At 40.7% G+C, this 27,333-nt stretch overlaps 1 protein-coding gene and 1 non-coding gene across 7 annotated transcripts; one reads left to right on the top strand and one right to left on the bottom strand.

Annotated features, from left to right (window-relative positions):
* Positions 1-12,346: 12,346 nt before the first annotated feature.
* Positions 12,347-14,697, bottom strand: LOC106607234 (uncharacterized). Its single transcript, XR_014392674.1, has 3 exons — positions 14,613-14,697; positions 13,195-13,358; positions 12,347-12,453 (listed from the first exon to the last, which is right to left on the bottom strand). It is a non-coding gene; the product is annotated as an uncharacterized LOC106607234 (transcript).
* A 559-nt stretch (positions 14,698-15,256) lies between these two features.
* LOC106607341 (zinc finger CCCH domain-containing protein 7A) lies at positions 15,257-26,191 on the top strand. 6 transcript variants are annotated; one of them, XM_045720538.2, is made up of 23 exons: positions 15,257-15,437; positions 16,338-16,433; positions 16,787-16,826; positions 16,927-17,130; positions 17,235-17,393; positions 17,500-17,580; positions 17,669-17,722; positions 17,840-17,876; positions 19,897-20,267; positions 20,439-20,685; positions 21,099-21,130; positions 21,261-21,405; positions 21,733-21,891; positions 22,013-22,218; positions 22,999-23,099; positions 23,484-23,665; positions 23,998-24,071; positions 24,200-24,336; positions 24,427-24,532; positions 24,681-24,789; positions 24,905-25,038; positions 25,153-25,316; positions 25,423-26,191. In XM_045720538.2, the coding sequence occupies exons 2-23, from the start codon at positions 16,366-16,368 to the stop codon at positions 25,610-25,612; spliced, it is 3,000 nt and encodes a 999-aa protein (XP_045576494.2). In that variant the 5' UTR covers positions 15,257-15,437; positions 16,338-16,365; the 3' UTR covers positions 25,613-26,191. The 6 variants fall into 6 exon arrangements, with proteins under 6 accessions (XP_045576494.2, XP_082832725.1, XP_082832726.1 ...); XM_082976599.1 differs by having other exon boundaries at positions 20,439-20,718; XM_082976600.1 differs by having other exon boundaries at positions 19,897-20,294.
* The last annotated feature ends 1,142 nt before the right edge of the window (positions 26,192-27,333 follow it).

The following is a 27,333-nucleotide window of genomic DNA, read 5'->3' as shown; positions in this document are numbered from 1 at the left end:
AAGGCACCTGCAAATTCCAGGACATTTCTGGGGGGAATAGCCCTAGCCCTAGCCCTAGCCCTCACCCTCCGATCCAACAGGTCCCAGATGTGCTCAATGGGATGGAGATCCGGGCTGATGACAACAAGCTGAGTCTGATGATGCTGTGACACACCACCCCAGACCATGACGGACCCTCCACCTCCAAATCGATCCCACTCCAGAGTACAGGCCTCGGTGTAACGCTCATTCCTTCGACAATAAACGTGAATCCGACCATCACCCCTTGTGAGACAAAACCGCGACTCGTCAGTGAAGAACACTTTTTGCCAGTCCTGTCTGGTCCAGCGACGGTGGGTTTGTGCCAATAGGCGATGTTGTTGCCGGTGATGTCTGGTGAGGACCTGCCTTACAACAGGCCTACAAGCCCTCAGTCCAGCCTCTCTCAGCCTATTGCGAACAGTCTAAGCACTGATGGAGTGATTGTGCGTTCCTGGTGTAACTTGGGCAGTTGTTGTTGCCATCCTGTACCTGTCCCGCAAGGGTGATGTTCGGATGTACCGATCCTGTGCAGGTGTTGTTACACGTCGTCTGCCACTGCGAGGACGATCAGCTGTCCGTCCTGTTTCCCTGTAGCGCTGTCTTAGGCGTCTCACGGTACGGACATTGCAATTTATTGCCCTGGCCACATCTGCAGTCCTCATGTCTCCTTGCAGAATGCCTAAGGCACTTTCACGCAGATGAGCAGGGACCCTGGGCATCTTTCTTTTGGTGTTTTTCAGAATAAGTAGAAAGGCCTCTTTAGTGTCCTAAGTTTTCATAACTGGGACGTTAATTGCCTAAGTTATTTGGATTTTTACAAATTATCTTTGAAAAACAGGGTCCTGAAAAAGGGACGTTTCTGTTTTTGCTGAGTTTAGCTATAGCTCTGCTTTAGCTAGCCAGCTAGATAGGGTCCCAATGCCCTCTCCCTCCATCATCACGTACTTTGTGAACCCTCTAAAATAATGGGTGCACGACGCCCCTGTATCCACATACAGTTTATACTGAGCTGAATTGCATGGCTCCATCCCTCTGTATTTTAATGAGAAATACTCTTCTAACCAAACCTCAATTAATCAAAAGAACTTACATTTCTCTCCTATTTAGCTAAAGTCATATCCCACAAGACAGGTTAATACATGTTTCACTGCACATAGCAAAACCCTCAGTTGATGCAAAGCGTTTTCACCTTCTTCTGCTGCAAGTCAGGACATTTCCTTGTGAGTCATCACACATTCCCCTTTGTCTTTTCTCACAAAAGAAGTGAAGATAAAAGCCCTTCCTGTCCCTCATTAGGTTTGACCCACTGGTGATTAGAACTACAGTTCACTGAATGATTTTCATAATCATTGTATAGGTATCTACAAGAGAGCTACTTCCTCTCCAAGTCATGAAAGAGAGGAGACGGATCCCTCTAACTTCATTATCAGATTACACACACTCCAGTCATCAGTTGATTACAGGCCTGTAAGTTGCCATGTGAATGATGGTCAACATGGTGACTCAGCAGGCTGAGTGGACCTGAGTGGTAGGTTTGTTGGGTGATGGTAGCATTAATGATCACAGCTGCTCCTCATCATGTCTACATCAATGGAGTCTCCTCAAAGGAGGAAGGGGAGGACCATCCTTAAAAATAAAAATAGTGAAACATTAAAAAAGTGATTGTTTTTAGATAGACCTATACTAAATATATTCATGTCACCAAATAATTGATTAAAACACACTGTTTTGCAATGAAGGTCTACAGTACCCTCAACAGCATTCTGTAGGGCAGCATCATGGTGTAGCCTGAGGATATCGAGTTTCCGTCTTCCTCTGGGTACATTGACAGAGAGGGATGCTATGTTAGCTAGCTGGCTATCCAACACTGGAACTCTTCCAAGTCAAGGTAAGCTTTCGTTTGAAGAATGTCAGATGTAAACAGCTTTTCAAGACAGTGAAACCTTGTTGTGTTCACTTTTATGAGAAACAACAGAGCCTGCCAAACAGCTACAGTAATATTCAAAACATTGAAGCACATGAGAAATGTTTTCCAGTTCAGCCTGTCTTTGGTCATGTGACAATAGGTGTTGTGATGCAACACCACATTTCCCACAAAGGGCTGCTCCGCTCCAAGAAATGAACTCCTTGGCAGTCAGAGGCTCTTTTCTTGGCATGGCCTGTGAGGTGGGAAATGGTAGAACAGGAGGCCCACAAGGCAGCAGCCCACTCTTAGAAAATCTAGTCGATTTTAACTACTGTGGTTCCTCATACTTGCTCCTGTCTTGTTAAAATGTCTTACGAACCAGTGCCATCTTGAATTACAGGTAAGAGATCTTAAAGCTAATAATGTTATTTGACATATTGTATGTAATATGAATATACATATTGTATAATGTAATGGAGAAATTGTAGCAGTAGAGTAAACTCAACATTTGTGTTGCAAAGCAAAAGGATAGAGAGTTAAATTATGTAAATGACGCACCACATTATGTCCTCTTAGTCAAATGAAAGTGAGGAGCTTCTTAAAGGAAGTTAACAGGCCAACATGAAAATGAGGAATTAAAAGCTCCCTCTCTCCTCCTGCCTTGCCATGTGACGACCACAGCATATGACTTCCATAACTTCATCGCTCATTACCTAGTGAAGGGCTAGACACAATTGAGTGAGTGTTGTTTGGGCCATGCCCTAGATACTTGTTTCTCCCAGTCCTCAGCTCTATCTGGCCACTGTGCAGAAGCAGCCACTACCATTTCAGGCCAACTCTCCACTGGTCACAATGTCTGCAGGCTACAAGGGGCTTTACATGATGACCCATACCCGGGAAACAAATACATTTTAATATATTTAATGTCACACAAAATGTACGTATTTCAAGTACATGTAGATACATTTGCATCTTTGCTCAAATGCATGTAATGCCTGACAATATTCCAGAAATGCATGGCTATGACATCTAGACTTAAGGGTGGCCAAAGTGGTTCCTAATTCGGCTTCTTAAATTACTCTTTACATAATGATCAATAGAGATAATTTGTTGGGCCACCAACCCAAAACTTTGGCAGTGATATCATTTAAATTGTGATGGTAAGTAAAAGAAATGTAGGATTTCACCGAATTGTAACATTCTTTAATAAAAAGCACATGTTCAACTTCATAAAAAACATATTTTCCTATCTCACCCCCCAAAATATATAGTAAGTGCCTCTCTTCAGCGTAATTAAATAATAAAAAAACTATACTTTTTGTATAGTTTTAGTTTTTAATGATTTAAACAAAACAAAAATACATTGTACAACGCTCCATAATATGTCAAAATGTAGATCTATGTGTTGTGCTTCCAATGAGTTATATTATACAGCTCTACAGTGGATGGTTTGTGATGTTTTGGTGCGTTCATAGCCAAGTGGGAAGTGGGAATTTACCACATCTGGGAAAAATCCACTTGTACAGCCCTTCAACTGGTAATTACCAATGATGTATACAAACCCTGGATTGTTGATGCTATGTATTGGCCATTGAGAGGCTTTGAAGTCACCAGTCGGCCATATTGGCTCATCGGAGCACTCCTCCATATTAATTAATGTAATTCTACAGTATTTCGATTAAATGTTTTAAGGACAATATAACATGTATTTAAGTATTTTTGTTGTTGTCGTGGGGACAGTAACATCTATATAACATCTATAAATTGTACTTTAAGGAAAATGTTTTTATATATTTTTTATTTTTATGTTTAGCTCACATAGTACACTGTAAAACTATGCATCAAGTTGTCTCTAATATAATACATACGGCAAACCCGAATTTAGACATTAATAAATGCATTTCTATACTTTCTAAAATATTTTCTACAATGGTGGGGGAGTTGCAAGATTGAGACACAGTGGCTTCAACACAGCTCCCCCTATCAGTCACCAAGTGTATACAGTGCCTTCAGAAAGTATTCACACCCCTGGACTTTTCCCACATTTTTGTTGTGTAACAAAGTGGGATAAAAATGTATTTAATTGGAATTTTGAGTCACTGATCTACACAAAATACTCTAACATTACATTTTTTTAATGAAAAATAAAATACTAATATATCTTGATTAGATAAGTATTCAACCCCCTGAGTCAACACATGTTAGAATCACCTTTGGCAGTGAATACAGCTGTGAGTCTTTCTGGGTAAGTCTCTAAGAGCTTTCCACACCAGAATTGTGCAACATTTGCCTGTTATTGTTTTCAAAATACTTCACACTCTGTCAAATTGGTTGCTGAGCATTGCTAAACATCCATTTGCAGGTCTTGTCATAGATTTTTAAGCAGATTTAAGACAATCCTGTAACTCAGAACATTCACTGTCTTGGTAAGCAACTCCAGTGTATATTTGGCCTTATGTTTTAGTTTATTGTCCTGCTGAAAGGTGAATTCATTTCCCAGTGTCTGGTGGAAAGCAGACTGAAGCAGGTTTTCCTCTAGGATTTTGCCAGTGCTTAGCTCCATTCAGTTAATTTTTTATCCTGAAAAACTCCTCAGTCCTTAACAATTACAAGTATACCCATAACATGATGCTGTCACGACTATGCTTAAAAAATTGAGAGTGGTACTCAGTAATGTGTTCTATTGGATTTGTCCAATCCATAACACTGTATTTAGGACAACAAGTTAGTTTTGCAGTATTACTTTAGTGCCTTGTTGCAAACAGGATGCATGTTTTGGGATATTTTTTGTTGTTGTACAGGCTTCCTTCTTTTCACTCTATCAATAAGGTTAGTATTGTGGAGTAACTACAATGCTGTTGATCCATCCTCAGTTTTCTCCTATCACAGCCATTAGACTCTGTAACTATTTTAAAGTCACCATTGGCCTCACGGTGAAATCCCGGAGCGGTTTAGTTAGGAAGGACGCCTGTACCTTTGTATAGTGACTGGGTGTACTGATACACCCACCAAAGTGTAATTAATAACTTCACCATGCTCAAAGGGATATTCAATGTATTTTTGCTTTTTGTACCCATCTACCAATAGGTGCCCTTCTTTGCGAGGCATTTGAAAACGTCCCTGGTCTTTGTGGTTGAATCTGTGTTGGAAATTCACTGCTTGACTGAGGGATCTTACAGATTATTGCATGTGTGGGGTACAGAGATGAGGTAGTCCTTTAAAAATCATATTAAACACTCTTATTGTACACAGAGTGAGTCCATGCAACTTAGTATATGACTTGTTGAGCACATTTTCACTCCTGAACTTATTTAGGCTTGCCATAACAAAGGAATTTAATTCTTATTGACTGAAGACATTTCAGCTTTTCAGCTTTAATTAATTTGTAAAAATGTCAAAAAACATAATTCCACATTATGGAGTACCGTGTGTTGGCCAATGACAAAATAATCTACATTTAATCCATTTTAAATTAAGGTTGTAACACAACAAAATGTGGAAAAAGTCAAGGGGTGTGAATACTTTCTGAAGGCACTGAATATAAATGATTGGTAATTACTAGTTAAATCAGCCATTAATCCCCGTTGTAACTGTCCGGAACCAGGTGAGACGGCCCACTGTCCGGAACCAGGTGAGACGGCCCACTGTCCGGAACCAGGTGAGTCTGCCTGCGACCCGGAACCGGGTGAGTTTGCCTGTGATCCGGAACCGAGTGAGTCTGCCTGTGATCCGGAACAGAATGAGGGTGAAATTAACTGTGAACTGTGTGAGTCTGTCTACAGCTTGGAACCGAATGAGTCTGCCTACGACCCGGAACTGAGTGAGTCTGCCTACAGCCCGGAGCTAAGAGACTCTGTCTATAGTCTGGAGGATAGTAGGCCAGAACCAGAGCCACCTCCAGTATAGGTGGGTTGGGGAGGGGGGTGTTGCACCTGCCACCCTCCCTTCCCTCCCTTTAGTTTAGGGGGAATTTTGTTTTGTTGGTTGTTGTTTTTTGTGTTTTCTTTTTAGGTGCATCCGGGGTCTGCACCTTTGGGGGGGTACTGTCACGTCCTGACCAGCAGAGGGAGTAATTGTAATTAGTTTTGGTCAGGACGTGGCAGAAGGTTTGTGTTGTATGTGTTTTCTAGGTATTCTATTTCTTTGTTAGTCTGTGTGGCTCCCGATCAGGAACAGCTGTATTTCGTTGTTCCTGATTGGGAGTCATATATTAGGAGTGTGTTTTTCATCTGGGGTTTGTGGGTTGTTGTATTTTGCACTGCTAGTATCCGTATAGCCTGTGAAACTGTCACCTTGTCTTTATTTGTTTTCTTGTTTTCAGTGTTCGCTTTATTCAAATAAATAATAAGATGAGCATTCATATCCCGGCTGCGTTTTGGTCATCCATTCCCAATGACAACCGTGACAGGTAGAGCAGGGTTGACGTGTTATGCTCGACCCGCTCAGTTTTTCACAATAAAAAAAACATAAAATGGCCAAAAAGAGAAGAACCAGTCCACCTGCTTTTACACTATGATTTGACTTGTGAAATAAATATTTAAAAAAATAACTAGTTTCACCATATTATGTATGTAGTTCTGTCCTTGAGCTGTTATTGTCTATTAATGTTCCGTATTATGTCATGTTTATGTATTTTCTGGGGTTAGTAGGTTAAAATGTTACTAGAAGTCAGAGGGTGCACATTGGAATATGTCAAAATGCTCAATGTTGGCACTTTAGCAAGTCTATATTCATATTGAAAATTTGATTTATTGAATTCTCCACGTGACCTATATTAAAGGGCACTTCATTTCATATAACAGCCTTTTAAAATGCAATATTGCTGCATCATTTCAACTTAACATATCAAATGCATTTAAAAGGCACTCATTTCGTGGAACGACCCAGTACATGTTAAGTTCTGCCAGTTGGAAGTTGATTGCAATGCACTCGTCAATATTTATTACAACAGTGGGGGATTGCCAAGATGGAGACACGGTGGCTTCAAAACAGCACCCCCTATTAGTCATTGGTAATTACTAGTTAGATCTGCCATGACCGGAGGAATGGAAGCTTGTTGTTTGCAACAGGGAGGACCAATTGAATGCAAAAGCTACCCAGTACACGTTAAGTTGGACGTTGGTTGCAATGCTCTCGTTAAGTTTGTTTATTTGTCACACACTGTCACTACATGACCGATAATGTATCGTGTGTCGTCATTTATGTAGTCATTTAAATGCTTCTTAGTGCTTTTGGTACACTTTTGGTATGTGTCAAGTACAATAATTGGCGGCAGCCTATTAGAATGTTTGGAGGCATGGCTTGTTGGGAGTGTAGTTTCCCATGAGATGGTTTGTCATGCCAGTTAATGTGTTAAATTGTGTTCTGTAAAGGTTAAGCTGCTGGGGAGTCGCAAGATGGTGGGTACACCTGAATGGTTGTTGGACTTGGGGATGGAGTCAGGGGAACCCATTGAGGTGGGTAGGAAAAAAAGGAATAAAGTGGAACATATTAAGAGTAAATATAGAGTGATAGAGAAGGAAATTGAACATGACGAGACTGAGGATGAATTAACTGCGGTGGCAGGTGTCAGGAAGACTGCCGAGTTTGAGCCTCGTCCGATGAGGATAAATTGTTTTTTTTGCTAAGTGTACGTGAGAGTTTTGGAGAGAATGTGTCCTTGCCTTCTGGCTGATCCATATGTGGTGTCGGGGTTGAGTGGAGAAGAGGTTGGAGAATGTTGGGTCGGTGAGAGTGACTCGAAGTGGAATCATGTTGATTTTTTGCGTTTCTGCCATCCAGAAGGACAAGAACTGTGACTTGCTTTCCTCTCCGGTGCAGGGCGCCGTTGAAAGGAGTGATGAGTGGCGTTAAGTGCTGAGGAGGGCCAACTGAAGGTGAAGATTCCCGGTGTCTGTGACACCCGCCGTTTGGTGCGATGCAGACCCGGTGGAGAGCGTGGTGAAACAGAGAAGACACTCTCTGTACTACTGAGCTTTGATGCAGAGTTTTTACCAGATAAAGTCAAGTTATGGTCATGTGGCAGCTGTGAGTATGATGGAGATACCTAGATGTGAGAAGTGTGCAGAAGGAACATTTAGTGTCGTTGGAAAAAGTTGTGTGTGTAAACTGTAGGGGTACCCATAGTAGGGGTACACATTGCTTTGTCTCAGATGGGTCAGGTGAGAGAAAGGCAGGTTTAGGTTACCAGGATCAGAGTAGTACAGAAGGTGTCATATGCTGAAGCAGTGAAGAGAGTAGTAGATGAAGATGGGTCCAGGGTGAGGGGTCCTAAGAGGATCCCTGTGAGTAGGCAGAGGTCAATAGAGAGTGATAGGAATAACGTGCTTCAGTAAGGTTGTTTTCTTGGCGTTCATGGCCATGGTTGTCACCTGTACAGTAGGAATGAAACGGAAATCACAGAAGATAGATGTTGTGGTTGCAGCTGCAGAGAAATACTTGGGTGTACAAGATTTTACTGAAAAAGAGTTACAAGGTGTTTTGAATGATAGTGTCCTGTCCTCATAGGCTGTTGGCCTGGTGTAGAATCAGATAGGGCCAAAGTAGTGGAATAGTGATGAGGTTTTAATGGTTGGTAGGGCAATTTCTTCACAATGTGTAATGAATTTATACTACAGAATAGTAGGCTTATTTAGAGCCAATACAGTTGGTGGCGGCATGCACCTATAACATTTGTTTGCTGACCGCCATAATACCAAAGAAGAAAGGTTAAGCTTGTACAGTGCTAGTTCTACAGTCTTAATGACACTGACAAAAGTGCATGTGATACTAAAGAGCCTACTGAAGTTTCATTGTTAAGACACTCACCATTTCATTACAATATGATTTGGCAGTTTTTTTTAAATATTTGCCATACATTTGTCATGGACGTCGTAAGGAGTAGACCAAAATGCAGCGGGTAAAGTGCTCATCTTCTTATTTATTAAAGGAAAAACACTTAAACAAAACAAACGACGAAAACAGTCCAATAAGGTGCACAGACTATACTGGAAACAACCACCCACAAACACAAGTGAAAACACACACAACTAAATATGGACTCCAATCAGAGATAACAACCAGCTGGCTCTAATTGGAGGTCATTGACAAAACTAACATAGAAATAGACAAGCTAGATAAACACATAGAAATAGATAATCTAGAACATAAACCAAAAACCCCGAAACACACAAACCAAACACCCCCTGCCACGCCCTGACCAAACTACAATAACAAATAACCCCTTTTACTGGTCAGGACGTGACAACATTTTAATTTAAGAATGTATTTCTTACAAATACATTTAAATGCATGTTGGAATATATTTGACAAAACATTTCCAAATACATAAAAAAATATATTTACCAAGTACATCAATAAATACACTCTTTAATGTATTTCAGAATGTATTTTGAAATACATTAAATAGATTTTCTGATGCATTTAACATATATTGTGATGCAAATGTTTATATATACATTATATTTATACATTCCGTAATATATGTTGTAATGTATTTAAAAGTTATTAAATATTTTGGGGGGCCAATTTCAAATATTTGACATATATCCCCCAAAATGTAGCTAAAAAATTATATTTTAATGTTCTTTTTTTTCCGTATGGGGAGTGTCCAGTGTGAGCTAGAAAATGGGACACACAGGCTTAGCTACTTCACTGTGCTCTGTGAAAAGTGGATGCACTTACTGAAGTAATCAGATTACACTAATATGGTTGTTTACATTAGTTCTCATGATGAAGACCGTTGTACTTCTGAGTTTACTGGTCAGTAGTGTAATACAGTATATAGCAACAGAGAGCATCATCGGGTCATATAAGTGGAAAGGAATTTATGTGCAATATAGTTGGGGTTCAAAATAGGAGTCAGACATAATAATTATCTCTTGACCCTACTGCTCACACTTATTGGGAAGCTATTTGAATTCATTTTGGGTCCTTGTGCCTTACATGAGGTACAACAGTAGACACAATGTTCAGCCAAACTAAAGTACAACTATTTATTTCTTATCAATTGAATTGAAATATGATTCAGACACAATAAACATCTGTGTTGTCTTGTCCCTTCTCCCTTCAGGTCTAGTTAACTATGTGTATGACACCACCTACTGGTGCTGAGTACTCGCTGACACTACCTACAGCAGATTACGAAGCAGCCTGTGTTTCCTGTGCCCAGAGGGGGAGCCAGATTCCTTTCATGAGCATCTGTGGAGCTGCATCTGCACTGCCAAAGGAGAATGCACAACATTCCCAGAATACGAACACATACCGCTGTAGATTAGACTAAAGCAGGACTTCTATACAGACTACTTATAGTCATAGCATCTGTATGATATATCCAGCTTATTACAGGAGTTTGGGTTTCTAATGAAATGTATCTCTTTAAGGCTATTGTTGTCGTTAAGCATTTCAAAGAGCCATGCCCAAAAACAGAAATACCAAAACATTCCAAACAGCTCAATCATTTCAAGTTAGGAATTCATTTCAGATGCACCGTCGCAGGACAAAACATGGCCAAATAAAGTATAAGACAGACTTCAGTTGCCTCAAATTTGACATTCCCTATGCTGGTCATATGTCACCTGCCACAAAGGTAGACAAGAAATTGATCTACCTCGGGGCCGACCTGGGTTCAATACGTGCATATTTCTGTGTATTTGAGTATTTTCAAATGATTTCGCCAAATCAGCTACTTTAATTTTAAGTATTTGAAAGTATTTTTGAATAATTATATAAATAGCCATCCTCAGTTACTTCAAATACCCCTAGGACCAAAATGGACCTGGGGACAAATGCAACGAGTATTTTAATATTTGTATTCGAAAATATACTTGTCTGTGTATTGAAGCATTTTCAAATACATGTCAATACTTTTAAAGTGTATTTCCAAGTACATTGCAATATTCAACTACTTGTATTTTCAAGTAAAAAATATCAAAATACTCACTTCGTGTTTTTGTAAGTAATTGAAATACCCTAAATAGTATTTGCACCCAGGTCTGCCTTAGATAGAAATTCATTAGGCTAGATCTAAGTATACAGTATGCTACTAATAGTGTATGAATGTGTTTGCATCTTTGCTGTAAACTGTAACATGAACATGCATCTTAGCTTTGCAGTAAACATTCAACATCACCATCTGTTGGTCACGTGCTGTACATTATACTTTACGGCTACTGAGCTCCAGCAAAGTAAACATTAAGTTGATAACGTAAATCAGGTGAAAACCTCAGGATGCTTTTAGAATCCTTTTAAGAGGTGAAATATCATGCTGGGTTAATTAGAGAGGATTAGAGCAGTGGAAAAGAGACCTCGGTAGAACCTCAGGGAGTATAAGGTAAGGCACAACACACCCGGGCATAAGTACACTATTGTTGACTTAGGCAACCTGATCTCACCTTGGCTGCATCATTTCACCCCCTAAGAATAAACCCTGGGATGTTATGTAACCACTACTGAGCTCTCTCTGTTTTGTACACTAGTTTGTTACCTGTGCTTGTAATTTCTGGTCCTTATACTCAATTTGGAGAGCCTCATCGCACAGTTTGTTTATCTAATGACATAGTCACACTGTGATAGTGGTTTAAGCATATTTCTCCTTTTCATATAAATGGAAAAAAGGAGATACCAATACAAAATTCCCTGAAGTATTACTGCTGTTACATGTCATTATAATGTTGTGAAGGAGATCCTTCTGATATTCTATTAACATAAATAGACACACAGCAAATGTAAAAATCAACAAGTGTACATTTATTGAATCAGTAGATATTACATGTCGGCAGTGTACACCCACAGAGAAAGTCTGGCCACATAGCATATTTCCGTATGAAAGGTGCCTTTCTCAAGCATTTGGCTGCCTCCCTGTAACATTTGCAGAGAATCTTCTCACATTTGTCCTTGAGATCATCTGGAATGAAAAGAGGGTTAGGTGGGTGAGTAGTTTCCTTAAATGACAGTTGATGTGAAAGGAGTGGTCTGTGGAGGATATGAAGGAAACACTCTGAGTTTTAGAAATGTTAGAAAATGTCTGATGCTCAATTAAACACCGTAAACATCCTGAACTGTGTTGCTTGTCCGATGTGCTTTTGCGATTAGCAATTATGGTGAGAGCTTAAAATACCTGAAAATGTGGGTGAGAAATTATTCCTTTCGTGCCCATTCCCTCCTAGCCCTCCCGTCCCCTATAATGTCTGCAGTGTTTGTAAACTACTCAGATGTTTGTTGATGACATATCTGTTATTTTCCATGCACTGAAAAGACCCATTCATTTCCAACAGCAAAACTATACAAAAATGACAAGGTCATAGCATGCAGTATTTTCATTCTCTAAATGACCACACCTCTGTAAGGGGAGGGATAGGCTTACTCAGCTTGATTTAATCATTATGTCTCATTCATGTGCATAAAACTGAGATGGCTTACCACATTCTGCAGTCCTGTCTTCACATGTCCATTGATACTTTCCTGTCTTGGTTTGGCAACCAGCAGTTTCTGCATCTCTGTAGCAGCAGTCATGTTTGTGACAGCACCTTAATGAAGGAAAAAATACACTACCGTAACACTTAAAACAGAGCATTATAACAACTATTTGCTGTCTCAGTGATGCACTACATAAGTAATAGAGTCCCTTTTTCTCGTTTAAAAAATACCCAATTAAAACCATAATTGTATAAATAATGTTTGAGAAACTATTAACTGAAAAGGCAGAGACTGGGCGTTTTTCCATATTATTGTAGCTTGGACCAACAGCAGCTCTATTTAAAACAAAAGGAAATGAAAGAGGATGGGCTCAACTATTGTTAGTAGGCAGGCCTGTGAGAGATCTGGAGGCTGGAGGTTCTGTAGTTTAACGGTGTTGTGGGCGTTCATGTCTGTGATTAGTGGACAGAAGGAAGTTATGGTTAGGATTTTGGGTGTGGGAGCGCTGGTTGTGCATGTCTATTTCCAAATATCCAATTGACAGGAGGGCAAAACCTCAAAACAAAACCCAAAATGATACACTTTGCAGTTTGAACTGCATCGCATAATGCAGGTTGTTATTGTGGCCTACCAGACTGAACAGTTGATTGAGGGGGTTTTCTTTCAGTGGTACTCTAAATGATCTGAGTTTGTTATGAAATGGCACTCCCCCCAAAAATATATATTTTTCTAACATGTTTATAACGCATCATTACAACTATATAGCTCAGTAATACATCATCAGCTTCACAGAACATGCCAGACTTTTACATGCTAGAACATCTCATCGCGCCTCTGTCCTACTGCCTCACCAGTCTGCTTTATCCCTGGGCCAGCCCTGCCCCCCCAGTCCACAGTAGCAGCCATACATCATATAAGCCAGGGCTGATCTGCCTGTGCTGCACTTGATGACTCCTGCCAGCTCCAGTAGCCCTCTCTTAGTTCGTGGGGGCCAGTGCCATAGAGGCTATCACCACTGCAACAACAACAACAACAGAAGAAGAACATGAAACTCAGCGCATCACATGTACACCAATTACATATACATACATCTTGTTCAAAATGTGCACTTGCTTATGCTTGTCTGTATGTAGCAGCCTTGCTTAGTATGTGCCATTTGCTTCATACTATCTCTTTCGTCATATTTCCTGTCATCAAGTGAATATTTAGAAGTGTAGCGCTGTGATTAGTCTCTCATATGAAAATGATTCTGAATGTCTAAGTGTTCAAAGTGTCTGAATGGACATGCTGTATTATTACAAGTCTATATTGCAAGCCTGGAGAAGTCCCTCACATTTTCCAAGAAAGATGCTCTTTGTAATGGGGAATATTTAAGACGAATGAAGTTCATATTCAGTTAAGAGTAATAAACACAATGCTTAGCAAATGTTAATGTTTTCCCTTTCTGTCAGACACATGATTTCCAGTGTTCTATTTGTGACACTCATTTGTGTACGGGTTGATGGTCACTAGACTTGTCACTGAATGTTATGGATTGTTCTCATATCGTTTGATAGTGATTGACGCCAGAGCTACTGAAGGTACAAGGACATTAGGAACACCGTGATTCTGTAGCAGCTGGCAAAGTCACTGTCTTTTGTTTTGACTTCGTTTTCTGTGCTTCTATGCTGGGGTGTCTCCTTTTTGCAACTTGTATTAAACCAAATATGTTTATGATTGAATATAATTTCTCTGATACTGATATTTTTAGACAACCATAGCTTATGAAATGAAACCCCTTTCCCACAATACAAAACAACTTCACACTTTTTTATGGGACTGCTCTCCTTTTTGTTCAGCTGGAATTTCCCTTTACACTCTTATACTCTGGTCTAGTTCTATAACCTCTTTTCCCAGATCAAATTAACATGAATTTGTAATGTGCATATTAGTTGTCAACATACAAGACATGGCAATTGACATTGGTACTGATTTGTTAAATCATTAAACATGTGTTAAAGTAAAAATTATACCATAAAATGAGCTCTATATAAAGATCTCAAGATTATTGAAATAAAAGATTCAACCATTTCAAGATGATACAGTTGTATTGTTGTATGAAATTAAGGAGTTGAATCATCAGACTATAACAGATCTAAGTTCCTTCATGTTAGATCTCTGAAGGCACTCATAACATTGTCCTTTAACATTACTTCACTCCCCTCACTCCCTCTTAATCATTCCCTGCAAAATGTGTTAAAAAGGTAAAGAAATTCCAGCAGCAATTTACCAGAGAACAGTAGAGGTATCCGATAAAGCGCAGGCATGGTGTGCAAGAGGGAGTCTGCATGTACTGCTGCTTATTTACACTCTGGTGGACATAGGCATTCAGTGCAGTGGAGAGTTTTTTTTATAGTCTGGTTTGAATAATCTCCTGAGCATCATCCCCTCCTCCTCTCGGTAATAATCTGCTGTAAACTAATCCTTGAACACTTGTCTGAATTTGGTTTGAGTTCCCTCTCTGTTAGAATCACCCCAGAGTCCATCATTTAGCATTACTTAAAGCCAATTGCTAAATGACTTTTGTTCAGATTCTGAAAGACCAAGGACTTCAGTTCAGGACTAATGCCATGTAGAATACTAGACGTAGGTCTAATTGATCAATAAATTAATGTCTGTGGTCATTGTTTTATCATGTCAACAGCCTTATTGCATTGCAATTCCTCACAGAAAACATGTTCATAAAGGCCCAGCAAGTCAACTGTGTCAAAAGGTTGTATAGCATGCTATATTTCCGTTAATAATTAATATGAAATTATATTTATTTGTTGACATTTCAAGATCTCATCATGTACATAGATAGCACTGTAATTTCATAGTTTACTAAAGTAAAAAGTCAGAACACCGTTTGTGGTCAACAGGGGGCCCTGTTTCCTCGAATAAGTATGGAATCTAGCAAACATGAAAAACGTCAGGCCAGAGATCAGGCCACATTATGATTCGTGTCCCCAACACTCAAGAAATCACTAATGCTGGCCAGGGAACAGATCATACATCTTAAGCTGTACTCATTTAGGTGTGGACTTTTTTCTTTACACCTAAATATTTCTTAAGGGTGAGCATATTTTAAATGTCATTATTTGTAAGATGGCTAACTAGCTAGTTTGCTATCTAGCTGTTAGCTACACCGCTAACAGCCATGTACTGTAGCTAGCTCACTTGCATCTCCCGCCCGACATATTGATAACTAGCTAGGTAGGAAGCTAGCTAACGTTACTGTAGAAAAATTTACAGGTACTCTACTAGTGAACGTTATCTTTGACAAGCATGTAACTGTAAACGCTATAGCCATGGCTATCTAGCAATCACATTGCATACTGTTTGTGTTTAGAATATCAATATCTTTCTCGTGCCAGATCGGTTAGTCTAATTTAGTTAAGCTAGCCTACCTAGGTTGAGGTATTTGTTCGACTTAGACGCTAACTAGTTAGCTACAAGTCAGTGGGTATCGAACATTTCCTGACGTTATGGGGCTGACTTGTGATAATGTACACTTCATAACGTTCGTCCAGGATCAACTCTTCCAACTACTGTACTGTAGATTTGTATAGCCAAACTCGTTGTCAGTCGTAAGCAGACTCACTTTAGCTAGTTAGATTTTTATCTTCTCGAAATATTGACCGATTACTTTTAACTAACTAGCTTGTGAAGACGACAGACAGGAAGTTCAAGGCATGGCGAATTTAAAGCTGTGGGTTTTCGAGGCTGTCGTATGCTTTGTTAAATTTTCACCTGTTTAACGTTTATACAAATTCAGGATGGGAATTGTCTCATCTTTATATGAGTAGTTAATGAGTGAGTAACTTAATGAACATGTATGTTTGGACGTATTCTTACTGTATGCAAAACCTACGACAAAACGGTTTTGACAATGATACAATTATACTCCGAGTAGGCCTAAAACATGTTAAGTAGCAAGCTAACTAACTTTTAAAATGACATATTGTGTTGACAGAGACCAGGACCTAAAGTAACAGGTGAACATGTCAATCCTGTGTCAGGACCGAAGCAGTCGCTGGCAGGATATTCAGAATGGGCTGCAGTTCATCCAGTGAGTATGATCAGGACTCCCCAGTCCAAGTCAGTGTACCTAGGGAATGCTGATTGGTTGAGCGCATAGGGAAATCAGGCTACAGAGCTGTTGTCAGCCACCAAGGGATGGTCTTGGGGGAAGAGAATTACAGTACAGCCTAAGTGTTTGCATGGTGGTAACTGCCTGGAACTGTACAACAAGTCAGATGTTTAGCAATTTCTGGATCTTGTGCCTCAATGTGAGTAATATTGGAATTGTATTATTTGGGAAAAGATTACTCCACGATGTCCTTGAATGGTGTAACACTTGAATAAGCTCATGTTTTCAGTGTCAACGGAAGGAGATCTAAGTTTGAACTTGTTTGTTTCTAGGTCAACTCTGCCCTATCCTGGAACTCAGGAACGATATGAGGTGACTTTGCAACCCAAATGGCAGCACCTACATTACTGACATATGAAGCTCAGAATGCACCTCATATCTAGGTATTTAGAAGTTGAATTTGTTTTTTCAGGTGTTCATTCAGGACCTTGTGAGGAATCTGTTTTGTGAAGGAAATGATGTGTTCAATGAAGGGGAATGGATGCGATCTATAGAAATGTACACTGAGGCCTTGAGCATAGCAGAATATGCAGATTCGGAAGACATCAGTGTACCTACTGGAACGTTGGAAAAGCTGTATGCCAATCGAGCTGCTGCTTACTTGAACATAGTACCGGTAAGTCAGGTATAAGAAAGTGGTGTGTTTTGTCTTACATTTATGAATGAAGTATTATTTATTTTCTGTTCAAAAAGTGGTATAATTTGGGAATTTAATTTCAGGGTCTGCATGATGAAGCATTAGTAGACTGTGAGAAAGCTCTTCAATTGAATGAGGGAAACCATAGAGCTCTTTATAGGAAAGCCAGAGCCTTGAAAGAGATGGGCAGGCATAAAGAGGCCTATGAGGCTGTAGCGAAGTGCTCCCTTGCAGTTCCTCAGGTGAGACCGCAGAGAAAATATACCATGTGATAAGGTTTTGTAGATTGTTTGTTTTATTGTCCTAAGTTCATAATCCTTATTGTTAATATGTGATTGTTTTTTTCAGGATCCCAATGTCATACGATTGACTCAGGACCTGGCCAAAATGTTGGGATTGAAAATCCGTAAAGCCTATGTCAGGAATAAGGTGAGAGTATGTGTGAGTATGAATTATGGCACATGGGCTACTTCAGTATGTGGCTTAGTATCTAACCTTGAGACATTCCTTTCAACAGCCTGCCTTAAATGTTTTGCCTGGATCAAGTTATTCAGGTGCATCCAATGACAAGGTAAAGGGCATTCCATTTCTTTGTGGGAATCCGCACACAATACAGATTACTTGCACCAAGTGAACGTGGTGTACCAGCAAGTAAAGATTTTAAGAGCGTTCTTTTTATTTGTTTCAGTCTCATGGATCTACGTCTGTGGAAGATATAGAAATTGGTAAGACATTCTGTGATTTAGTTTGAGTAATTTACTCAACGCCCAGTGCAGTCAAATGTGTTTTTCCTGTGTTTTGTTTACACTGAGTAGAATGGTAGAAACCAGGTTTGATATGTGTCTGATCCCATTCCATTAGCGCCTTTCCAGCCATTATTATGAGCCGTCCTCCCCTCAGCAGCCGCCACTGTTTTTAAGCCTTGAGACTATTGAGACATGGATTGTGAATGTGTGCCATTTCAGAGGGTGACTGGGCAAGACAAAATATTTAAGTCCCTTTTGAAGGGGGTATGGTAGTAGGTGGCAGGCTCACCGGTTTGTGTGAAGAACTACAACGCTGCTGGGTCTTTCACGCTCAATGGTTTCCCGTGTGTATCAAGAATGGTCCACCACCCAAAGGACATCCAGCCAACTTGACACAACTGTGGGAATCATTGGAGTCAACATGGACCAGCATCCCTGTGGAACGCTTTCGACACCTTGTAGAGTCCATGGCCCGACGAATTGAGGCTGTTCTGAGGACAAAAGGCGGGGTGCGCAACTCAATATTAGGAAGGTGTTCCTAATGTTTGGTATACTCAGTGTATATTTCTACCATGAGGTTGGAATAATACTGTGAAATTATTATAAAAATTATAATGCCCTTTTAGTGTAAGAGCTGTTTGAAAAAGCTGCCTGAAATTTCAGGCTGTTTTGGTGGGATGGAATTTTGGCCTGCCTTGCTAAATTAGTTAATAGACCAATAGATGGGTTGGCTGACATCACGTAAATGATGCACGTGCATTGACGTGGCTGGAAGGGGTGAGTTGTTATGATTCTGAACGGTCAGATAGCTAGTAACAATGACAAGAAGCTGCCATGTGTGGAATTATAGTAAGCTCGCTTCAACTCGTTGTATATTGTTATTGATACCATGTCTTGTTTTGACTGTCATGTCTATGCTGATATGGCAAAAATGTCCTAGCTAGCTAACCAACAACTGTAACAATGTATACTGAACAAAAATATAAACGCATCGTACAACAATTTCAAAGATTTTACGGAGTTACAGTTCATATAAAGGAAATCAGTCAATTGAAATAAATAAATATGGATCCTAATCTATGGATTTCACGTGACTGGCCAGGGGTGCAGCCATGGGTGGGTCTGGGAGGGCGTAGGCCCACCCACTGGGGAGCCAGGCCCAGCCAATGAGTGAATCTTTTACCCACAAAAGGGCTTTATCACAGAAATAAATACTCCTCAGCCCCCCCTCCCCCAGTGGACATTAATGCAGTCAGCATGCCAATTGCACACTCCCTCAAAACTTGAGACATCTGTGGCTTTGTGTTGTGTGACACATGGCCTTTTATTGTCCCCAGCACAAGGTGCACCTGTGTAATGATCATGCTGTGTAATCAGCTTCTTGATATGCCACACCTGTCAGGTGGATGGAATATCTTGACAAAGAAGAAATGCTCACTAACAAGGATGTAAACAAATTTGTGAGAAGCTTTTTGTGCATATGGAACATTTCTGGGATTTTATATTTCAGCTCATGAAACATGGGACCAACACTTTACATGTTGCATTTTATATATTTGTTCAGTGTGCTTGAGACAGTTGCTCATTGTGCAAATGTATTTGTTTTCAATTAACATTTTGTGACAAAATAAGCCAACCCTGTCTGTTTTGCCCCATAGTTGCACACGCATCACTTTTGTTGATAAACAACCAACCCATCCATAAGAGAGATTTCCAAACCTCTGCCAATAACAGCTTTTTTTCCACATTTCCACTCCCCACTCAGACCACTCCCAGACAGTCCTAGCAAAATTCTTAGTTGAGAAATTGCTGTTTGCGAAGAAGTTATTTTAAAATTGTGTAACTGTTTTCAATTAAAATTAATCACAGTAAGTTACTGAGTTGTTACCCGTAAATTATTTGATGAGAGAAAAACGTCTGCATTGGACCTTTTTAAAGGGGGAAGGTCTTGTTGCAAAAAATCATGTTTGCACTTTCCAAATTCCCATCTGTGTTGTAGAAGTGAATCAGCCCCCTCAGGAAACTGATGGTCCAGACCCAGCCCCCCCAAGCCTAGACCCATTGGCAGCCATGAAGGTGCACCCCCCTCGGAATGAGAGAATAGAAGCTGAATCCCCCCCTGTCAGCATCATCCCTTCGGTCTCGCCTGTTGAGGTTCACACCCCAGAGCCCATTCATGTTCCGGTGCCCCTGCCTATGCCCATTTCCAAGCCCATGCCTACGTTGGTCAATGGTGCCAGAGCCAGCCCTACCCAGTCTTACCATTTGCCAATGCAAAAGTCTCGCCCGGACTTCGATGCGGAAATTATTGGAGATGACCTGGATGATCTGCTGGACCAAGCTGGCCCCGGGCCCACAGAATCTCCCATGGTACGTTCATGGGAGTTTGCTGCTAATGTAGGAAAACCTTATTTTTTATTTATTTTTTATTTTTTGCACATTCAATTATATTTCTTTATCTGTTTTTGTTTTAAATGTGGCCTTTTCACTATCATGTTAAAACAATATCTAATGTAGAGTGTATTGTTCTCTCTCCTCTAGGTCATTCCCACCATGAAAGGCCCTATCCCTTTTCCAACCAGTGCCCCCTCAAATTCCATGTCTAGTCCTTTCCTTATGCCATCTCACATGAACCCCTTTATGCATGTGGCATCACAGTGCACAGTGACTCTGCCTCCTCCCTACCACAAGCCACAAGCCAGCGGGTACTCTTTAGGTCTGGACACCTTCGGGGTCTCCTCTCCATTGGATTCACTGGATAGTCTCTCCATGTCAGAGCCTCAGACAGGTATGCAAGGAGTTGCATACAGCCAGTTTAACGGTAATACCTCTCGAATGTGTTGAACATTTTGTTACTATCCTTATATCTGGGGTGGCACGTAGCCTAGCGCTTGGGAGCCAGTAACCAGTAAGCTGGTTCGAATCCCAAGACGACTAGGTGAAAAATCTGTCCATATGCCCTTGAGCAAAGCACTTAACCTTAATTGCTCCTGTAAGTCGCTCTGGATAAGAGCGTCTGCTAGATGACTAAAATGTAAATAACTTCTTATTGAATAGTGGAATCTCAATTGCTAACAAATTTGGATTTTGACAAACCAATCAACTGAAAATAGATTTTTTGGTTGTTTACTTTTCATAAACTCTTTGTCAATGTTGTCTCTGATTGTATTTTTCTTCCCCCCCCCCCCCCCCCCCCCCCAGATCTAGGATATAGTCAGCATCCATTCATGCAGGTGAGTCTAGCTAGTCTAGTCTTCATGTTCCACTGATATTTTCACAACAGTACCTTGTGTTCATATGTCGTTTTAGTTTTTCTTGTTTATTTAAAAAAATAAAAAATCATGATCTTTGTTCCCCCTCCAGTTGACTGACCATGATAAGCCAATGGGAATGGCCCTGGGGATGCCAGATGTAACCCCCCTCCCTGCTATTGTGGATCTGGCCAAAAATCCCCTGGCTGATACTCATGAATTCAAACAGGCATGCTCAAACTGTTATGTCAAAACTGGTAAGAACATGCTTTATGTAATATGAACGCAACATGCAACAATTTCAAAGATTTTACTGAGTTTCAGTTCATTCAAGGAAATCAGTCAATGAAAATAAATGATTTAGGCCCTAATCTATGGATTTCACATAACTGGGCAGTGTTTTATTTCAGCTCATGAAACATGGGACCAACACTTTACATGTTGCGTTTTATATTTTTGTACATGAATAAGTCTGTTTTGCTTATTGTGCGATATCTAAGAGTATGAAACTGGGTTGATAAATGGGTATGGGACATGATGATAATTATTGGATGTGAAAGCTCATGTTGATATCCTATCACTAGGGCTTGGAGTGTTGGATTTTACACTCTATACCGAAGAGCACAAATGCAAGAAGGACATATTACTTGGAAGGATAAAAAATCAACCAGACAAGTCATGGAAGTTGATCAGACCCAGACCGACAAAATCCCAGTATGTTGGGCCATACTACATCTGCAAAGGTAAGCCTTGAAAATACTACTACTATAATAATACTACTACTACTCCAATACGCTTCATGGTCCGTCTGTGCCAGTGTTCAGCTGCCTATGGAGATTATTAACTAAAACGATGACCTTGTAGATGTCGCCATTGGAGAGGGGTGCAGGTACCCTGGTCACTGCACATTTGCCTACTGCCAAGAGGAGATTGATGTTTGGTCCCTGGAGCGCAAAGGCTTCATCTGCAGAGACTTTCTCTTTGATCCATTTGGGCCCACCAGTAAGATCAATCTGACTGTCCCGAAGATCCTACAGGAGCATCACGGGATATTCATGTTCCTCTGCGGGGTAAGTTGGGTTTTTTAATGTGTAAAAAAAAATAAAAAAAGTGATATGTTCCTTCTGTAATGGGGTGTCTTCATTCATAAGTTGCTGAGACTGTCTTATTGCATTGCCATTGTTGTGCTAGAGCAGCAAGGGTGCACAACTCTGGTTCTTGAGTGCTGCAGTGGATGCTTGGTTGTGCCTTTTAATCAGTCCAGAATAATAGTGTGTGGACTCTAGACAATCAATTATATTAAGTGTCAGGGAGAAATGAAAACCAGCAGGACTGAGGACATCTGACTGGAGTGGAGCACCACTGTGTTATAGAGAGAAAGTTTGACTTGAAGTTCCCCTGATATAACCTGACTTTAACCACATCCTGTATCCTCATTCTTCTCACGAGCAATAGAATTCCACGGTAACAATGATGCTGAGACTACGATTTTTTTCTGTTTTTAAAAGTATGCCAAACAAAAAACTATTATTGCCAAGTTAAACCATACAAAGCCATGCACTAGGACAACTTTTAACAATTTCCACTGATATAAAATTAAACATTTACTTGAAGAGCAGTGCAGATACAAAGTTTGGTAACAGAATTACGGTTTGTTGTTTTTGCTGTCATTCTGTTACCGTGGAATTACACTAATACAACACTAACGTTGACTGTCATATTACTGCCTCTGGTATAACCTTCAGCGTGTGTTTTGTGAGTGGGAGCTGTGCCCTTTATTAAAACCTGTACTGTGTGTAGTGTCCTGTAAGAGTTGTTCATCCCTCTAATGTATCTGGTCTGATCTCCAGGTGTGTTTTGATCACAAACCCAGAATAATCAGCAAAACCAATAAGGACAACCCATCTCTTTGCTCTCACCCTGTGACAAAACATGCCTTTGAAGATCAAAAGTAAGCCATTTCACTTGTTTACACATGCTGAGAGATGCAGAGGTTTTTAAGTGAATTAAGCAGCGGTCTACCTTGTAAGTGATGGTTTGTGGCTGACCGCTCTGGTTCCTTTAGTAATTAAAAACTTTCTTATACTGTAAGAATGTTCATTTTGGAAACACGAACTCGACTAAACATTGTGTATAGTTTTGTAGCATAATTGCATGTGAATTCAAACAGACCTTTTCTCTGAATCTTAATTTTGTGAAGAATGTAGGTGGTTTTTTTGTTTTGGCAACTACAGTTTTTTTTATTGCGTTAAGCCCACCTGTGTATATTGTAACATGATTCTATGTTCTGCACAGTGGGGGTTGTGAACTTGATAGAAGTTGTTGTGCTTTTCAGGTGCCTGGTCCACATTCTGAGGGAGAACACTGTGCGCTACTCCAAAATCCGTCCGTACAGTCCGCAGAACCAGATGGACATCTGTCGGCATGAGGTGCGCTACGGCTGCGTACGGGAGGACGAGTGCTTCTATGCCCACAGCCTGATCGAGCTGAAGGTGTGGATGATGCAGCACCAGCTAGGTAAGCTGTTATCACCTATTAAAGGTGCCTTCAAATAGCATCTAATCAAAGAATGTTATTGGTAATTCATCAAGATGACTTTTCCCAGTTGTAAGATGGTGCCGTAGCACACAGCCATGGCAGCTCTGCTTCTAGATCCTAAGCAACTTTTCAGTATTTTGTTTTTGTTTGTGTTATTTCTTACATTATTAGCCCAGAATTTTGGGGGGTGTTATTACATACAGCCGGAAAGAGTATTTATTTTTATTTTTATGGCCTTCTTGTAACTTTTGTGGGATTTCTAAGTGAACATCCCTTTTAAAACTCTTTGCAATCTGTTTATGATCATATAGGCATCACTCCTGAAAATATAGTCCATGAGGCCAATAGGTTTTGGAACATGGAGGCAGGCTCCCAAGGATCCCTGGTAAACAGTCATTGTACACAACACTATATTCAGCAAATGCATTATTTCCTAAATGTATTTCTAATGTTCATTTGACTGCAGATTTTCCACATGACCTAACACAAACCATTTATTTTGTGTCATTCCAGCAATTCACCACACCACTGAAGAGGTTTGGACCCCCAAATCTGAAGATGCAGTTTGTGTGTGGGCAGTGTTGGAGAAACGGCCAAGTTAGTGAGGCAGACAAGAACAAGAAGTACTGCACTGCCAAAGCCAGGCATTCGTGAGTAGTTCTCTCCCCTGAAACCATTTCGGGACAATTTGAATAATGAGCCTGGTCAGCATAGTGAATTTCATCTGACCTGTGCTGCAGGTGGTCAAAAGACAAACGAGTGGTGCTGGTGAGTTCTATTGAACGCAAGAAGTGGACAACGATCCGCCCTCTCCCAACAAAGAAGCCCATCCCATCTCAGTTTGAGGTAGGCCTAGGAGGGCTGAAAATGCTCCCAGAACAACTGGTCTGACCACATACTCAGCTGACACGTATGGGAATCTCCCAGAGAGGATCATGTTTTGTCCTCGTGTAAAGTGCTTGTGTGTGTGTGTGTGTGTGTGTTTTACTTACAGATTTGTATGCACGTGTCTACTGGCAAAAAGTGCCAGTACATCGGAAACTGCACATTTGCACACAGCACAGAGGAAAGGGACCTGTGGACATACATGAAAGAGAACAACAGTGAGTTCATGTTACAAATAGACTGTAGTATTTGTACAGCAGTTCATGCCTGTGTGATGTATTATGATGAGTAATACAAACTTAATCAGATACTAAACTGTGTGTGTCCATTTAGTTCCAGACATGGAACAGCTGTATGAGCACTGGCTGCAGTCTCAGAAGCCTGGCTGGAGCGAGGAGGCCTCCAACAGCACCATCAAGGAGAACGGGAAGCAGATCCACATGCCCACAGACTATGCTGAGGAGGTGGTAAGCGATCTCTGTTTTAACCACGCCCAGATGGATATATAACCGTCAACATGCTGTAAGTGACCACAAACCATCAACATGCTAATATCATCTTGATGACGTCTGTTATGCTAGGCTGGCAACCATTGTTGGCTTTGTGGTAAGAACTGCAACAGTGACAGGCAGTGGCAGCAGCACATCACCTCAGAAAAACACAGAGAGAAAGTGTTTAACTCTGAAGACGATCAGAACTGCTGGCAGTATCGCTTCCCCACTGGCACCTTCAGAGTTTGCGAGAGGTAATATGCTAATTCAACGTTTATTTAGGTCACTGGTGCCTAATTTGATTACTGGAAATGGTGTTATTGGTGACTGACATTTCTGATACGGCATCCATTTCCACAGATACCTTAAAGGCACTTGCACAGAGGAGGAGTTGTGTAAACTGGCTCATGGAAACGAGGAACTAAAGGAATGGACGGAGCGCAGGGAGTTCCTTTTGATGAAACTGGCCAAAGCAAGAAAAGACCATCTTATAGCCCCAAATGACAATGACTTTGGAAAATATAGTTTTCTGCTTAAAGACATAAAGTAATGATTTGATGACCATGATTATGTTGGGATGCAATATATTTTGCAGTGTTAAGTAAAAGAGGTACAGGTTCAGGTTAACCTTTGGGAGGCTCTAGTCTACCATTAAGAGGAGAGATGCAGATCACAGCTTGATTTTAATGGAAACTACACAGTTGGTCATGTGTTCCAAATGATCAGAGCTGTGTTCCTTTTATCACAGATAAAGAGATGCACCATTGCCTTTTACGTAACGTAGCAATCATTGACGCGTCACAGATTGCTTGTCATAAATGGATTGATGACCTGTTCAGAGAAGCCAAAGCATGGGTAGACACTATCAGAACAGCTTTTATGTCAAAAGGTGACTTAAAAGGCTTGTTTTGTATGAGTTTTTAAGAAAGGTTCTTATGACGTCTCCTTTTTGTTTTATACGATTCAGAAGTCTGAAGATTGGAATGTTTCAAATGGAATTCTGCGTCCTTTCACAAATTATGTTCACGTAGGTCTTTTTCATTATTTCCATAATTTGTTGCATTTATCCCTGTTGGTTTTGGAAGATGCCGACCAACCAAAATAAAATCTTGATTTCTCGTTGCAAGTATTGATTTTGTACTTGTTCATTAATGTAGCAGCCTAAAAAATGTAGGTTGACATTCTATGCAATGTGCTTAGTTGTCATGAAGTCTAAAATGGAAGAACTTTTCATCAGTGGAAAAGTTTCATCAGTGGTTGCATGTGGTAGGAAGAATACCATGGTTTGTGGGATGACGAATAGTCGAGTTCCTGCCTGACTACATTGCAGATGCATGCCAGATTTTACAACTCCTGGAAAGGTATTTTACATATCAGCTAACCACACACTATATACACAAAAGTTTGGACACTCCATCAGATTAGTGTATTTGACTATTTCAGCCACACCCGTTGCTGACAGGTGTGTAAAATTGAGCACACAGCCATGTAATCTACATAGGTAAACATTGGCAGTAGAATGGCCTTACTGAAGAGCTCAGTGACTTTCAACGTGGCAGGCTACCTGCCACCTTTCCAACAAGTCAGTCAGTCAAATTTCTGCCCTGCTAGAGCTGCCCCGGTCAACTGTAAGTGCTGTTATTGTGAAGTGGAAATGTCTAGGAGCAACAACAGCTCAGCCCCAAAGTGGTAGGTCACACAAGCTCACAGAATGGGAACAACGAGTGCTGAAGCGCATAGTGTGTAAAAAAGAATCTGTCCTGGCCTCCAACGCTCACTACCAAGTTCCAAACTGCCTCTGGAAGCAACGTCAGCACAAGAACTGTTCGCCGGGAGCTTCGTGAAATGGGTTTCCATGGCCGAGCAGCCGCACACAAGCCTAAGATCACTATGCACGATGCCAAGCGTCGGTTGGAGTGGTGTAAAGCCTGCCGCCATTGGTCTCTGGAGCAGTGTAAATGCGTTCTCTGGAGTGATGAATCACTCTTCACCACCTAAGAGTCCGACTGACAAATCTGGACTTGGCAGATCCCAGGAGAACACTACCTGCCCGAATACATAGTGCCAACTGTAAATCTTGGTGGAGGAGGAATAATCGTCTGTGGCTGTTTTCATGGTTCAGGTTAGGCCCCTTAGTTCCAGTGAAGGGGAATCTTAACGCTAAAGCATACAATGACATTCTAGGCGATTCGTTGCTTCTGACTGTGGCAACAGTTTGGGGAAGGCCTTTCCCTGTTTCAGCATGACATTGCCCCCATGCACAAAGCGAGG

This window comes from Salmo salar, chromosome 06 (assembly GCF_965601325.2).
Source record: "Salmo salar chromosome 06, fSalSal1, whole genome shotgun sequence".
In the NCBI taxonomy this organism is placed as follows: domain Eukaryota; kingdom Metazoa; phylum Chordata; class Actinopteri; order Salmoniformes; family Salmonidae; genus Salmo; species Salmo salar.
This window is presented reverse-complemented; position numbering and strand designations above follow the sequence as displayed.